General features: G+C 39.7%; 1 protein-coding gene across 3 annotated transcripts in view; it reads left to right on the forward strand.

Annotated features, from left to right (window-relative positions):
* The window catches only part of KIAA1456 (KIAA1456 ortholog), a 110,055-nt gene extending 102,597 nt beyond the window's left edge, over positions 1-7,458 (forward strand). For all 3 annotated transcript variants that reach the window (XM_017744559.1, XM_008641433.2, XM_017744560.1), the window contains 2 exons: positions 1,121-1,294; positions 4,035-7,458. In XM_017744559.1, coding sequence (XP_017600048.1) covers positions 1,121-1,294; positions 4,035-5,068 — 1,208 coding nt within the window. In that variant the 3' untranslated portion in view covers positions 5,069-7,458. The remainder of the gene's footprint in view (positions 1-1,120; positions 1,295-4,034) is intronic.
* The last annotated feature ends 9,802 nt before the right edge of the window (positions 7,459-17,260 follow it).

Here is a 17,260-nt window from a genome sequence, read left to right on the forward strand (position 1 = left end):
AGATAATGGTGCACATTAACATCACCGAGAGCAGCAGCGCTGCAAGAAGCAGTGATGTTTCTAAAGATAACTCCAGGCCTTTAAATTGAATTACCAATTCTGAGATGATTCTCTTTGCCAAGCTGCTACCCCGTTGCTTGACTGTCAACTTTCAGAAATTATTCCTCACTAGTGACCCAGAACCACAGTGAACAGTTCCCAATATAGTTTTGAAAAGTGCTTGTTATGCATAAGGCATTGAGGGATCCTCTGGAAGATTTCAATTTAGTACAGCACAGTCCTTGAGAAGACAGACTTCTAGGTAGAAGACAATCTGGAACAGTTCATTACATTTACATGGATTATAATGCACTGGCACAAAGACAAAAAGAGGATGTGCTTGCAGTATGGAAAGAACTTCTATGATTTATGGTTATTTTCGAGTCTGTATATAAAGTAAAAATTTTCCACTCTGACTTGTGTCAGTGGCATTTATGGTTTAGGACTTTTTGGAGAGAAATGGGATGCACTGGAGAGGTACTGCATGGGGTTTAGCAAAGACTGTGGAGGGACTGGGGAAAGAGGTCTATTGCAGATCACTGAAAAGACAAAGCACACTGGCTTCAGGAAATCCCTTGAAGAGAAAGTAGTTGGAAGCTGGAACGGTACTGGGGAAAGGGGCCATAATGGCTTGTCTTTTTCTTATGCTCTCCTGGGTGCCTGTTTATGTTCATTGTTGGAAATGGCATGCCAGGCTATATAAAGACTCAGTATGAAACAGCATGGTTGGGTTTTTATTCTCTAAGATGTACAGTAGTGGCCATGGAGGACCCCTCTTTCCTCCTCCTACCTGCACTTATCCTTACTACCCACAGAAAGACAGATAACCTGCTATTATACAGGGCTGTGTAATGAGTATTTTTGTTGGCGATGTTCATGCTGTTACAATCCTAATAGTGGGAACATACAATTTCAACAGTCCAAATGAACCCTGCAGCAGTTAGGCTAGTAGGCACAAAACCTCACTTTGCTTTCCAGGAAAATTTAGGATTAGGAAAGCCTTCGTATTATTTTCACTGCTTTGGGAGGGAAAGCAAATTTTTGGAATATATGTCTTCTGACCTAGTATGCTTTTCTTTAGGTTGTGGAACTGGAAAGTATCTCAGTGTCAACAGTCAAGTGTATAATCTGGGCTGTGATTACTGTGAAGCACTGGTAGAGATTGCAAGGAAGAAAGGTGATGAAGTCCTGGTGTGTGACAACCTTAACCTTCCCTTTAGGGATCAGTGCTTCAATGCAGTCATTTCAATTGGAGGTAAGACAACACACTTGCATTCTGGCCCCAGCAAATGAGAATTTCTGAGTGCTCTTTTCTTTCCGTATGGCTTCATTTCAGTTAGTTGTTTTGAAGCAGTTCCTTAGAATCACAGGAGATATAACTGAAATTAATGTAGTCAACATGAAAAAACAAAACTCCATTGCTCAAGAGGCGCTGTTGACCAAGGAAATAAATACGTGTATCACTTGTTTGTTTATATGTGGTAGAGAAAAGATTTCCTTCCAGCATGCATTTTAAACAAGTGAAAACTAATCTAAACATGGTTGCTTAGGTGGTAAAGACAAACTCTTGGTTTCTCCATAGGGTCTGTTTTGATCAACAAATGCATTGAAATGAAAACTTTATAGCAGAACTTGAGACTCATGTTTACTACTACCTGTGATGAATTCAGATTTCCCTTAGTCATGAAGTAAGAACTCGGAGTCATACAAGCGCTTCTTGTCTAAAAGGAACAGAGCATCTCAGCATCTTAACTATTCTGACCTCTCTTTTTGAAAATATTATTCATAATTTGAGAAGTATAAATTGCAAAAAAATAGTTAAGAGTACCCAGTTACAGTCTACATTTTTTAGCTCTAGTCTTGACTGAGCTTCTTGCAGGGTTTTTTAATGCATCAGCAAAAGTATAAAGCATGATAATTATTACTGATAGCAATCAACAGACTACTTGAAGTGTGATACAAATGTAGCCTAAAATGTATCTTTCACATAAACAGGTGGAAGGAAAGGGTGACTAATACACAAGCAGTAATCGTATTACTTTGCTTTCACGTTGGCTAGTTAACCAGTGAGCCCTACCCACATGTTAGGCCTTGTAGCATAATTTCAGACCAGTTGACTCTGAAGGATAGCATACCTATCTAGTATTTATATCAATTATAAGCCTGTCAAGTTTAAAAGTTCATGTGCTATTTCAGTACATTTAACAGTAATGGATTTTAATCCCTCTTGAATAGAGACATGGTATGCCTTTGTCCATCTGATTCTAAATAAAGTGGTTTTCATCCCATTACAGAGAATAACAGGTATTTATGTACGTAGTCAAGTACTCTTCTTGGCTTTGCTGGTATAATCATGTTTATAGGATCGATTTTTCTGCAGAACCACCAGAGTGATTCTAACCAGAAGGAATATTTAACCCATTAAAGAGTTTGCACAGGTTCTGTTGGTTGATTGTAATTTCTTTCTGGTAAACTAAGCTTGTATGCATATACTGTCTCTGTCAGTTTTGATAAAATTTTGCAGGAGGTTCTGTGGTGATATAAGGCCTAACTCCAGTGCAGGAGAAAATACCAGTTCCCTTCTCCCTATCCTGTGCAAAAAAACCTGATTTTTAATTTTTTTTTTTTCAAAGTTTGAGGGAAGATTCATTGGAGTCAGGAGTACCTGGAAACAAACACTGATGGGGAACTCTTCTCAGCGTTGTCTATTTTGTATTCTCAGCAGCTTGTGAGGGCCTAGTTAATATTAACTGCCAAGAATGCTTTTCTTGGCATGTGATAATAAAGCTGCATTTTTCCCCCTTGGTAATTTAATCATTGTTTTGAATAAAGACAGGGCTAGTTGGATGCAGTTTTCCTAACTGCAGTGTTGAACTAACACTCTTTCTACAACTAGAATTGGCTACTGTCAAGCAGCACATATAATCACATTTTTCTGAATGTATAGAGATGTCTTCAGCTAAGAACATACGCTATTATCTGCTGTTGTATGGGCAGATTGAATGTTTTTCATGTAGAAGTGGCTGGCTCCAAGTCCACTTGAAAAAAATTATGGAATCAGTCCTCTTTACATCACTGATTGAGTCAAATCTAGTACTGATCACATATAGAACAACATGCCCGATGTGTCCAAGCTCAGTACAAGTTAATGCTTCTGGGAGTTTAGAGAGAAAATAGTTGTCTTAGCTATTCTCTGACTGTTAAAATTGGCCCATTCGTACACCAGGTGAATAGGAAGATAGAAATAATGTAGAAATCTTGAAATGTAGCTTCATTTCACATTGGAGTGAAATTTGAAAATGTGGAAATTGTCCTGGAAAAAAGCCCCAAATATAGTGATCAAAAGTTTTATTTTAACTTTGACTTTATTTTTTACTAGCATAACATATATGCAATACAGACATCCTTTTTTACAAAAATGAAATTTAATTTTACAATATTAAACTAGTGGTGAGTATTTGTCTAAATTTTCTCACTAGCTCTTTTGAAAGTGTGCTGATATAAGAGTTCAAAGTATCTTTTTACTGATACTGCATTTTGCTGTATTTGTTACATGGTGAAAAGATTTTCTGTTTTCAGTCAGGTAAGTCTGAAAATTGTGGCAAAAACTGAAGTGAACTTGATACTGCTTAACTCACCTAAAGGGTAGGCATTTAAGTGAAAGCTTGTCATGTTATAATGTGTTATGGGTTATGCAGAGAAACAGAAACCTCCAGCTTATATGCCTGACTTTTCTTGAATCCCTGCTTTTGGGATGAGATTAATTTCCTTCTTTCAGATTTTCCTGTTTTTATCCATTGAACATAATCATAAAAGAGAGCATACTGAGGTAAACTTCCATTGTGGTACCTATAAATTCAGCACTGTTGCTGACTTTCAGCAAGTGATATTTAGAATGAAGCAACTGAAATGATTGAACATGTAGAACAGGTTGAAGATGAAAATGCTTTGTCCTTACTAATATTCGATACATAATACCTTTCTTGTATTTGCAGTGATACATCATTTCTCAACTAAACAAAGAAGAATCAAAGCAATAAAGGAAATGGCAAGGGTATTGACACCTGGAGGCCAAATAATGATTTATGTTTGGGCTATGGAACAAAAGAATCGTCGCTTTGAGAAACAAGACGTATTTGTTCCATGGAACAAGGCCTTGTGCTCACGCCACTTGTCAGAATCAAATCAATCTGGAGATAAGGGTGAGTTTGTGCATACTGCAAAGGGCCAAGACATACACCCTGCACAGCTTGTCATCTCTGAGTGCAGCTACCAAAACAATCTGCAGCCAGAAACTGATTCAAAACATTCCCACAATATGGACCATTGCTTACTCGGAGCCTGCTGCATGAAAATTTCTGAAGAAGAAAACAGATTTTATAGTGCTCTAGGAAGATCTTTCCGCTCATGGTTTTTCTCCAGATCTCTTGATGAATCAGCCCTGAGAAAGCAAAGTGACAAAATGAAGCACCTGAAACATGAAGGAGTATGGGCAAACAGTACACCCATTCAGCATTCACGACACTGCAGTTTGGATTTAGGTCACCATGGGGCACTGTTAAATGAACAAAGTTTAGATGATGATGATGTGTTTGTGGAAAGCCTGTCTCTCAAAAAACCACAGTGGTCGCCAGCCACAGATGCACTGAAGGATTTAAGTTTAAATGGAGGGCCCCAAAGTGTAGCTCAGAGCAAGGGTGACAAAACTTCATTTTTAAATGGCCCAGTGGAAGACAGGGACTGCATCTGTGGTTGTAATAAAGATGGTGCTGGTAAGTCTGATGCCACCAAGTTTTTCAAAAGAACTTCAACAACTGACTCCACTGACTCAGCTTTGGATTCAGCAGTGTCTGTTGGGGACCAAAGTGATGCCATGTTGGATACAAAGGCCTTCATGCGTTATTACCATGTTTTTCGGGAGGGGGAGCTGTGTTCTCTGGTAGAAGAGAATGTACCTGAGCTTCAGATACTTTCTTCCTGCTATGACCATGGAAACTGGTGCATTATTGCAGAGAGAAGAGGAACATAGCTATAAAGAGAACAAAGCAGAATCCAGTGACTGAGGATTTTAAACTGTTCCTTGTGTTACTGTGATTGTGCAGTGTGACATGGAATTTGAATCTTGTAGTTGTGTGCCATTCAATTTTGAATTATTATCTCTCAACTATTTAACTAGCTAATGCAAGGTCTGTATATAGGAATGTAAGTGGTAGACAATATTTATGTTTTGTTAAACTTTTACGAAGTTAAGACTGTAGAGTTTTATATTGCTTTTAGCGAATAATTGTGTTTTAAAATATACTTTTCTATTGAGAAATAAAATCTTTTTATAAAACAAGGATCAGGGCATCTTTTATGAGAAATATCCTCTCAGTAGAAAGTCTGGTCTTCATTCTTCAGATGCTAAAAGCGTGTCACTTTGATCCCTATTCTTGAAGTCCTATGAGACATAGACATTATGTCTAAAATCGTACTTGACTGTACACTGATAGAGTGCATGCTGCAGAACTGGGAGCAAGCATGGTCCCAGTGCTATTTACCTGGGAGTAGAGTTCTTAATGGGCAAAAAACTATGTACCAAACAAGCTCTGCATATTCTGTAATTTGATGTTTGTATTTGGGAGCAAGTGACAGCACAGATTTTGGACAGTATTTTTTACTTTTGCTTTAAAAATAATGTAATTTGTTTCTCAGGTGCAGGTGAAGTTTTATGTGTTAGCTCTCACAAGTACTTTATCTTAATTTCCTTTGCTGTAGTTTTTCATTGGTTATGTGTATATAAAAGAGGGATTTGTGAGAGTGTCAATATCATGTAAAGTTCTAAAATATCAAATCCTGGAGATACATATATCTTTTTGATAAGCCTGGGAAGCTAAGATTAAATTAATAAAAATCCAGTGCATATCTGGTCAGCTGTCATATTTACTTTTCCTGTTCACTGACATGAGAATATATATGAACGGTGTGTTAAATAATGTCGACAGGAAGAGGATAAGCCCAGTTTGCACATAAAATAAAAATGCTTGTCTAGTGAAGTTTAAATGAATCTTTTGAGACCTAGATGATAATAGATTGTTTACACAACTTTCCTGTTCCCTCCAAGACATACCATCCCTATCCATCTGTAGTAGGTTGTAGCAGTTTATAGTGCTGGGGATAAAAAGCACCTGGCTTCAGAAAATCAGTAGTGGAACTGCCAACAGAAGCAGGGCTAGAAGAGGCTGATTGCCTCGTTAGCACAGAGTTACTCCATTCCTAGGCTTAATTCATGGTCAGTGGTTGCAGTGCAGGGCACATCTTCAGCTGGTGTGATTTCTTGACCTTTAATGGAGCTGCTCAGGTTCACATCCCCACGCCCATCCCCTCCAAAAAAAAAAGAACCCCCAACCCCCTTTTGTTAACAGCAGTTTTAGAGAGCTACATAATTAAGATGGCTGCCCTATTATTGCGCAAGTAGATTTTGAGTACAAGGCGATAGGAGTGAAATGCCAGACTTTTCTAATCCATACTGCATGAGTAGGTGGATTTGGCATTGTTCAGTAGAAACCCCTGATGGTGCTGAGTATTTTTTGATGTAGGTTCCCAGCTGTTAATTGCCACATGGTAATATATTATAGATTTATTTACTGGAGCAATGTCCACCAGCAATCATCTTTGTCTTCCTCATAGCTTGGGATCCTTGTACTTTATCCTTCCTGGATCTGTACCACTTGCACTCCCCACAGGCCTTTGAAAATAAAAGTGTGGCCAAAGAACCATACATTTGAGACTTTTGAAATATTATTCCACTCTAAATGTTACTTTCCATACAGCCTGGGGCTGTGGCTTTCAGTTGCTGTGTATGAGCCATACTTCAGAAAATGGGCAATATTCCCTGCCTCGCTGGTTCCAGCTGCTCCTGGCTGAGGGGGCTGCACCTGCTGCATCCTCAGGCTCCAGATTTAGACACACAGTGCCAAAGTACCCATATTGCAGAGCCAGCATGGATTGTGCTGAGCTCCACACCTCATTTGTAATGTGGTTGTGTCAGACAGGGGAGGCCTGCCTTGTTTGTTGGGAATTTCTGGATGAGGTTGAGAATTTTAGAAGAGAAGTCAATTGCTTCCAGATAAGGTATGCCAGTGGATATTCAGCACTCCTGGAATTTGGACTGCATTTAGGAAAGAGGTAGGTTATTATCATCCTATATCCAATTCTGAAACTTCATCCCTAAATGCCAGCATGCAGAAACTTTATTACACATATATAAAAATATATATTAAGTATTATTAATCTTAACTGACAGCTGGCTTTAGTTAATTGGGAGAAAGAACATCACAGTTTTGTTAAATGCACTTCTGCAATCTGACTGCCGTATTCGGTGAAGCGGACTGATGAAATTTGGGGTAAACTGAGGAAGGAAAGGTGTCCATTCTCTTTAGAATACAGACTTACTATCCTTGCAAGAGACTGAATCTGTGTCAGGCTCCAGTTAAAACTTGCTCTATCAGCTGTTTGAATAACAGTTGTCACCTCGAAGCTCCTGAACTACTTGAAACCACTTTAGTGTTTGTAGACTTTCCATGCATTATTGGGTTTGAGGTTCTTGCCTGGGAATGCTTTTCACAAATCCTTATTTCTGTATTGAATTTTCTCGTGCTTTGAGTTGATGCTGAGTTTGGATTGTATTCTTATAAATTCCTGGGAGAAGGAGAGGGCAAGTTTGGTAAGTGGCTTTTTTTTTCTTCCCCAAATATTAATTTTTTGTCTGAGGATATGTCATCACCATGTATCATACTTTTTATGGACTGGGGTCAGTCAGCTGAGGTCATGACTGTGGAGTCTGCTCAGCAAACCTTTTTTTCTTTCTCCCATCTATTAATGGAGGCTGCCTAGATCTGTAACAACTTTATTATCTCATAAGGCAAATTACTTCACTCAGAGTGTGGTGAAGGTCTCTCCTGACTGGTTTCTCTTTTGAGGAGGCCCAACATAAGCAAAAAGTAATTTCCAGCAGAATCCATGTGATCCCAGACTTTAATAGCTTACAGACAATGTGCTCAGAGAAGTGGATATACCATTAAAAAGTATAGTACATGAATGAACAAGGAAAGAAAGCCCAGTTGTCCTTGAATGCTTAAACTTTCAGCAATGTCAAGACTGAAAGAGCTGACTGTTAGAAGGTGAAAGGCAAATGTGTTTTTACATTGCTTGTCTGACAAGTGGGCAATAATCTCATCTCAATTCTGCTGATAAAAAACCTGCTGCTGACTTTAGCGGGCTAGGATTGCTCCTAAGATGCTTATGTAGCACTGAGAGGCACGTGGAAAAGTTTTGATGACATGAGAAAAATGCCCGGGTTTTATAAAAAATTAATTCAGGTGGAACTTCTGTGTATCAGTTTCTGTCCATTGCCTCTTGTCCTATTGCTTGGCACCACAACTGCAATAAAAAATACATTGAACAAACTTATTTTTGCCAGACTAATACAATTGTAATCTTTGATAAACTTCTGCTAGAAGTTAAAGAGTTTCATTTTTTTGGGTACTAACAGTAACTAATTTACTTTCTTCCAAGCTCATCGTATAGGAATTTTAAAATCATGGTTGAGAAATGAAAGCTTAAAACATTCTAGCAGGCTTTTTCCTGGTACTTACTTGAACACAGGTTACTTATGAGCACAGTTCAAAATGCTGGATGAAGAGTTGTGTATGTTCCACCAGCAAAATATTGCTAGTGAACCGCAGGGGTAGGTTCTGAATAGAAGTAATAGCTCTGATCCTGTGTCCTCTCTGCTGTGTCATGTCTCCATCAGACCTCATTCATTTCACTGTTGGGCTGTATTAGTATCGACATTGTGTTAAATCTACTGCGCTACCCACTTTCTTGCTCAGCACTTTGATAGGGTTTGGGACTGGTTCAGTACTCCAGGAAAATGAAGTGTGTCAGTGTTAAATATATACAAGTGCTTCTCTGTGGAAGGTATCTTTTCAGCTTTATACTGGCTAGAGCTTGTATTTCAATGTCTTAGAAAGTCTCGAGCAGCCTTGAGAGGTAGCACGGGCTATCTAGCACTTTAGTAGCTCTAAAATCGGTACCTGTATCAGCTGCAAAGCAAAAACCATCAGCAGAAGCAAAGAGGGAGAAATATAGCTCTCTGCCCGCTCAATTCCCTGCAGTTAGAAGCTTTCAAATGAGACAGACAACCAGAGATGTTCACAGGAAAGTAGCTGAGCTGAGAGAGAGCAGAGCCCCCCCTCGACCATCTTTTATTGGGAGAAGGGGAAAGGGGAGGACTGGGGGCGGACCCGGGGTGAGCGGCCAATCAGACACTGCTGAAGAGTCTGAGTTACATTTGGGTTTGCCCGCGCTTGGAACAAAGGAGCTCGGAGCACATGGGCAGGAGCACGTGTCTTTGGGAGGGGGAGGGGAAGCTCAGAACAGGCAACAACACTAATCTCTTTTGTGAGTTCAGCATTTCTTACTCTTACAGTATATGAATTCTGGCACCTAGCCATGATTTTATCTTCCAATCTACTGGCAAAAACCATGCTTAGGTACTGCTTTGTAATCAATTCTGTGTCCATATATGGAACATATTCTTTAGTATTCAACAGAAAATAAATCCTACTTGGTTAAAATAGAATTTCCCACAAAATCTGTGTGTCTTCAGATTAGCTAATAAATATATTAGCCACTGGAAAATCCATGTCTTGGAGAGCTCTTAATGAGTGTTAAATTTGAGAAGACTGTGTTAGTTCTGTTTTCTCATTAAGTTAGACCACATGGGCACAATGCAGAACAGGAAAGCACAGTGATTTGCTGTGGAGCAGGGAATCTCTGCCTTTTGAACCATTTAAGCTATGTCTACATCTTCCTAGAGCTTGAGGTGCTTGAGGACTGCAGATGTCTCTGTTGCTCTTGTGGCAGTTCAGTACCTGCACCTGCTGCTTCTCTCAGTGCTCAACAGAGATAAGTTGTCTTAAAAAGAATACAAATTGTCCTATTTTTTAAAAAAGCAACGACCTGTCCCCCGCCAAAACCACCACCACCACCAAAAAACCCCTAGTAGGGGTGCTTTGGCGATTACAATCATATCTAAGCAGAAATGCAAAAGTGGAGGAAGAAAAAAGAAAAGAAAGATATTATGTGTGCCACTCCTAGGTTTGAAAAGGTTTCTGGATATAAATTCTCCATCCCCTTTAGCCTTGTTGACAAGGTGCTATGCTCTGCTTTGATGAGGGGCTTATGGGATAGGACAGTGGACACAAGAACAGTGAGATGGTATTAGGTTGCCCCCTTCAGTTGTAACAAAGTAGGTTGATTTCTGCAGGATTTTAGCAGTTTGTTGTTGCTTTTTGTACAGCATCTCCAATTCTCTTTTCTGAATGAAGAAAATATTTCTTGTCATTTTGAAACTGTCACAAGTAAAATAGACAAAATATATAGCTGAAGATATCGCTTCTTACACATGTGAAAACAAAGAAATCTGTGTGTGCACAGTCAGATTGAAAGCTGATGCTCCTCTTGCACAGGATAAAAATAAGTCATTTGTGAGAGGCATCTTGGTGAGGCAGCATCATGTTCTTCTCTGCGTCTCTCTTCTGCATCTTTGCAGAAGAGACTATGCTGCATGTCAGAATTACTGGGAATAAACTGACCCTTCACATCTCTGCTTCCTTACCCCAGAATTGACAGGATAATCAGGTTTAATTCTGAACGAAGTGTTTCTTTTGAGAGGAGGAATTGGCCCTTTGGGCAGAACAAATGCTGTAGTGCAGAGAAAGCGCAGATACTCCAGGCAAGGTTAAACCTCTTTACTTAAAAAGGGGAAAGCAGGACGTTTTGTGGCTCACCGGCCAAAGCTCCATTCCAGTGTGTCCAAGAGAACGCAAGAGATGAGACAGTGATAAAATTAATAGAGAGCAAGTTGCACACAGCATTTCCAGGCTGGTTTAGATTCGTGTTTTATTCCATGGTGTAGCCTGATGAAGGTCATTGCCTGTACTGAGCACTAGCAGCAACTGCCAACATCAATAACCATCAAGAGTGCTCGCTGCTTCTTGGGGTCTGACCCTCTCCCCTTTACAAAGACTGACTTCCTAACATTGACCACTGGACCATTAAAAATGTTTGTCTAACTCCTGAGTAATAGTTTTAAATAATGAACAAATACAAATATATCTCTGTGTATATATATATATAATATATATAAGTTTTTTTTTAATGCAACCTTTATTTTTTTTTCCCCTGCATGTGTTCTTTAGTTACGTTACAATACAATGGTAAGCAGTGCTTGGTGCAATTTCAGAAAGGTAAGCAAACAATTTGAGGAAGAAAGGACTGAGTATAACTGAGCTGCCAGCCAGGGCATGTTTGGATGCAGGTAGTAGGGAAGAAGGGGAAGGTGCTAGGAGAATCACTTAAAGAGAATAACAAAAAATTGCTCAAGTTTGTGAAATTTGACCTGATTCAGGGAAAAATTATCTCAAAATTTGCTTCAAAGTGTTCCATTGACTTTCCTAGTTTTTGTATTTGTTGTTCTCAGAAATGCCTGTTTACCCTGGGATTTTCCTTTCTGTGGTTCAGAGGAGAAACAAAGATCCCTGGGAGGTTTAGTTTATGTTTAAATATAAAACAGAGCAGTCATTTTAATAATGGAACAAATGTTTGGCCACAGTTTCACAGGAGTGTTTCCATAGTCCCTAGAAGAGTGAGCCACAGGCACACCCAGTTCTTTTTCTCTCTCCTGCCTTTACCTGAGATTCACTAGGAAATAAAAATAAGAGTCTGTGCCTGAAGAGCAGACTGGGGCTGTGACACGTTCTCACCTGCTCCTTGAGCTGGATATTCAAAGCACCAAAAATTTGCATGATTATTTTTATTTGCCATGAAAAATACCTAAGGCTCGTCTGGAGACACCAAATTCTGAAGTAAAAGGAAACTTTTAAAACTTACCTGTGCAAAACCAGTGATTCTGTGCCTGAATTTTCTCTGATTTACACCCATTGATTTTGCTAGTGTTTGACTCAACTTCCTAAATGGGAATTTTGCCACAGAAGAGTGCATGCCTGCTGTATGCACCCCAACATGTCCTCAGGAGCCGCTTTGCCTTTCGGTTCTCATAAAGACCTTACAGGAGACATGATGTAGTGCTGTGCAAAGCAGCCTTTCAGCTATGAACTGAATTTGCAATTGACATATCTATGAAATATTAAACAAAGCATTAGTGTCTCTCAGCAGGTTAACCACATGAGCCCTTCCATCTGCACTGGATCATGTCTCTGTGGTAACACATTAGGCTCTGGCTTACTGAGAGAAAAGAAGCCTAAAGGAGAACTAACTGGAGACAGAGTATCAAAAAACCTATGCTCAAGTGGATAAATACAAAAACCAGATTTGATACAGCAACTACATAAACAGTTTCAACATTCTTACACTGAACTTCGAAATAAAAATTCATGTGCAGTTATAGCTGTTTGGTGGTAATAAATATGGAGATTTCAGGAATGGTGACATGAAAATGGATTGCTGGCAATGAAACTGAAGTAAGGAAAAATTATGTTTTCACATAATTGGGTCAAAAGGTCATTGGGTCAAAAGGTTCATTCCCTATATGTAACAGGCTATAAGATGCCTATGTGAAACCGTGGAATGGAAGGGGGATCAAAAAAAGGGAGAGATGAATACACATTCCCAAAATCCTACACTTAGCTGACTGGACATCACTGTGGAAACACCACTCTTGGGTGACACTTACAGTCCCTTCCTTGCACCCCGAGGAGGACTTTGAATGACAGTGATGTTCATACACCACTGTGGTCCATATCTGAGCTGCATCTTTGTCAGGGGCTGTTTGGCAGGGTGGCTTCTCTGAGGTGTCAGTTCACTGAAGGCCACGTTGGTTACACTGAGCTGACAGTATGAAAATCATCACTGCAGCCTCTAATAGAAACAGACTCATTGCTCTTTCTTAAATACAAGGAGAGTAACATAATCAGTGAAATACCAGGGCATGATCTGGGGCTACTTTTCAGCTGGTTTGATCCCTACAGTTTGTGTGTGCCAAAGCTGGATTGTTCTTGGATTGGTTGGTTGCATACAGAGAATAATGTGAAATGACATTTTTCTGCCCAGGCTGAGATGATTGCTGTTGGTATCATAGTGGTCTCCTCCATTCATGTGCCTGCTTCCCCTCAGAACAAGTGCAAATGTTAGAACAAATAAGTTAGAAGGACTCAGAAATGGAAGAAGGAGAGGGACAATAGGTAGGAATATTCATAACAGTGCTGGAGAATACCACAGTTAAGAAGGAAATGTTAAATGAAGAGGTTTAAAAAATTATTAAGGGAAAGGAAGACAAAATGTGAACAAGAAATACAAGGCAGTGTTTTTCTCATGTAAACCAGCCAAGAGTCTATTCAAAGGACCACAGGAAGTTTCTCAACTTATTTTTTAATTGAGAACTAAAAGCTCAACAAATAAATGCAGTTTCACTGAAGTCTAGACTAAAGACACTGCACTGCCTGAGAGGATTAAGTGGATAATCAAAAACATTTTGTGGTTTCTGCTGTTCCCAGAGACTAAAAGTAGGGACAGAGGAAAATGAGAGATGGCAAATGAGCCAAACAGAAAAAAACCCCTAAAAAAACTACAGAAAAATATGACTTTCCCATATCCAGTTGGCGGGCAATTGAAAGAGTCTAAGTGTTATGAAAGACAGAATACAAACACAGGATCTACAGCTATGAGCTGAAGCTATTGGTTTTTTTGTAGGGATATAAATAGAAGAGTCTAATGCTCATTTAAGTAATGATTTAATTTTAAATATTTGACTCAGTACAACTCTTTGAGTTTTTAAAAATTATATTTGACAAATTGGAATGAGAAGACTAACTGATTCTGTAATGCAATGCGATTATTTAATTATTTTGATAGAGAAATTTCAAAGAAAGACCTGATCACCATGTGGTTGGAGTGCAGAAGCTTTTACAGGATCATTAGTCTGGCATTTATGTAGGAAAATTAGCTTTTGGGTAACAGTGCCTTAAACAGACTCAGCTTATAAGTAACTTCTCAGGACCTAGATGTATATTAAGGTCACTTCAGATCAAGGATCGTTATCAAACCTAAAATACAGATCTCTGGGATTTGGGTGTGAATGGCACTGCTGGTAGTACCAGATTTTATTCTAAGCTACTTATTATATAACTTCTCATTAAAAAACCCAAACATGTCAGATTATCTTTCAGGACCCACATGCCACTCATTTGAGATAGGGGAGCAAGGCAGAAGAAAATGGAATAGGGATCTGGCAGTTTAGATAACTTACCTCAGAAAAGTACAAAGAGAGGCACTGGGAGCTAAGGAAGTGAATGCAAAAGCCTCTTGCTACCAGGAAACTATATTTAGAGATTTTTGCCTGCAAGAGAACCCCATGTGTTTAATTCTTCCCTGGCTGGACCTTGTAAAGAGATTTCTCAGCAAGGCTGGCAAAGCACAGCATTGCACCGATCACATCTGTTAGTCACAGCACGTATGGGACGGTACCTGCCTCGGTCTGTGGGAACCCTGCAGTCAGCTCAGGTGTGTTTGTCTCACAGGCATTTGTTTTGTGTTGTAAAATCCCTTCACAGGTGCTGAACATTAAGTGACTGAGACAAGAGTCTAAAACATCTATGAATCCTAGTGAGAAAGCAAAATTGACTTCATATTTTTGTTGTTAGTCAGATTAATGATACCATACAATGAGCTTCTCTAAGGTCATTAGAAAGAAAAATTTAGGAAAAAGTGTACTTTTCACTTTCTAAGTATTTACACATAAATTATTAATAAGGGAATCAATATTTCTGTTTTGGTAGACACAACAACTCCAGATGACTGTTAATTTTGAGAATAAATTTGTATTTATTTGTTAGGACTTCATGGGTTTCTAGAGATACGTGTTACTGATATTCTCAATGTTAGGAAGGGACCTACTTGGCCTGGTTTGATACCAGGCTCCTTCATTAACCAAAGAACATGTATATATTCAAAATAAATTCCCGTTGATTGTCCTGTCTGTGGTTCTGCTGAATATTTGAATACACTAATGAAATAGAGATAAAATACAGGTGATCCAGTAATAATACTATTTTCTACAGCAGTGGTAAAATGTTCGAAGTCAATTTAAATACTGCCTGAAGTGTTTCACTCAACTATATAAGATGAAGAAAATCTTCAATTTTCCACTAGGTGTCAGTAAATCTATTTCTTTGGGTAAATAGGCTCTGCAGAAGAAATTTGAGCGCAAAATGCTGATGCCAAGCTGCTATAAAAATAGTTACATTTTTTATGAATACCAAACAGAGGTATTTGGAAAGAATGAGACCAAATGGATGAATTTTTAATTTTAATTGTGCCTGTATTTTTTTTCATTTGCTTTACATTTTCGTTTAACAGCAGTCAAGAAAACTCCCACAAACTCCAACCCTGATACTGCTTCAGGGAAACAGGGAAGAAGGAAGGAGGAGAAGGAGCAGGCTGGCATTGACTATGGAGACTCTGCTTGGTTATTTCATGTCGGTCCTGAGCCAGCAGCAGCAGGATTTGACCCTTTCAAGGGGAAGGTGCCTAAGACAGCAGAATCCAACAACTTTCAAGAAAGCTCCAAAGCATCAAACCTTTGAACTGCCGTTGCACTAAAAGGAAATGGCACCTTTCCCAGTGCAAGGCATGAAAAGGTCCTTGGGAGAGGTCTTGAGAGTGCAGGAAGAGTGCAGAAACATCTGTGCAGGAAAAGAGAAGGCAAGACAGACACAGGGAGAGGAGTGTGCCAATATGGATTTGAAAAGAGAAACCAGACACAGATCTTGCTAATGGTAGCCTTGGCCCCACGCTGCTGGTCATAGTGGCAATTGAAGGTTACCCACTGCTTGTTTTGCCAGGCCTGGCCAGGATGGAGCTGCTGTGGGAAGGCAGCACCCAAAGAACATACAGGAAAGGAAAGGTCAGAAAAGTGATGGTGCAGAGCAAGACATTTGCCAGCTGGACAAAGTGAGCCAGATACTGCTGCTTAAAGTACAAGAAGGAAGAAGGCAAGCATTTTCAATCTGGCTTCATAAAAACCAAAGAGCCCATCTCTTGTGTGCTCCTGTGCCCCAGATACAGTGTTTAGTGTAGAGCTTCACAGACACACCTGCTCTGAACAGGCTGCACTCACGTGGGCTGTGGCTCTTAGGCTGTCTACTGCATCCCGGGTAGCTGTGTAAATCAGGACTGTTCATCCCTGAGGCTCTGTAAAACCATTACTCCAAGAGCTTCAAGAGTCCTTCTCTACCCCAGCCAAGTAAAGATTGGCAGAATACCTATGGGAACCTATGGGAATAGTGATCTGAGATAGGACCAAGGGGCTGTGATATGAATGTCCAAGATATCTGTTAAAAAAGAGCAGCAGTTTTCTGACACCAACTCAATTTATATCCCTTGTCCACTAGGGAAAGGGTTAAAGACTAATTGTGCTCATGTAAGATGGAGCCTTCACTGGAGGAATTGGTAAGCAATGTCCATAGGGACAGCAGGGGAGAAGGACTGTCTCCCCAGTCTGCCCAGAGAGCTGATTGGTTTTTCTTTGGGTCTGTGGGTGCTGGGCCATGTGATGTGGGAGTTCAGAAACCAAAAAGGAACCACCAATGTGGAATTTTATTGTCCAGCCTGTATTTTCTACACTGACGCCAGAGTGTCCTGTCATCTGTTTGGTATTTTGCAAGTTACTACTCTCGTGTGCTGGACTGCCTCATTTCACTGCAGTGCAGTTACCCCATTCACCCAGCCATTAGGCCATTACAGTCATGGGAATGTTGCTGAAATAATCTGGTAGAGGAATTATGATGTATTTTAACACAGTTACTCTCCAAAATCTAAAAACTAGTTTATTGTGTTTGTTATTGCATCACTCTTCTTTGTGGCTTAAATATTGGCTATGGTACAACAGAGAGAGACCTGAATCTTTTCATGGGTCTGTTTGTGCAATTTTACAAGACACACAGAATGGGCTGACTCAATGGCAGCTACAAAAGTCCTCCAGGCTTCCCAGTTTGCTCTTCTTCGCTCTGAAATACCCACAGCTGTATCTTACTTTGCATAACAAAAGATGGAGTGCATCCACTGTGCCAGTGGTGGTTAGAAGAAAACCAACACCAGTCCATGTTCCCCCTGTCAGTGTTGGAGCTGGCAGAGCAGCCAGAAGCAGCATGGCTTGGGA

This window comes from Corvus brachyrhynchos, unplaced genomic scaffold (genome assembly GCF_000691975.1).
Source record: "Corvus brachyrhynchos isolate BGI_N302 unplaced genomic scaffold, ASM69197v1 scaffold17, whole genome shotgun sequence".
Taxonomy (NCBI): Eukaryota; Metazoa; Chordata; class Aves; order Passeriformes; family Corvidae; genus Corvus; species Corvus brachyrhynchos.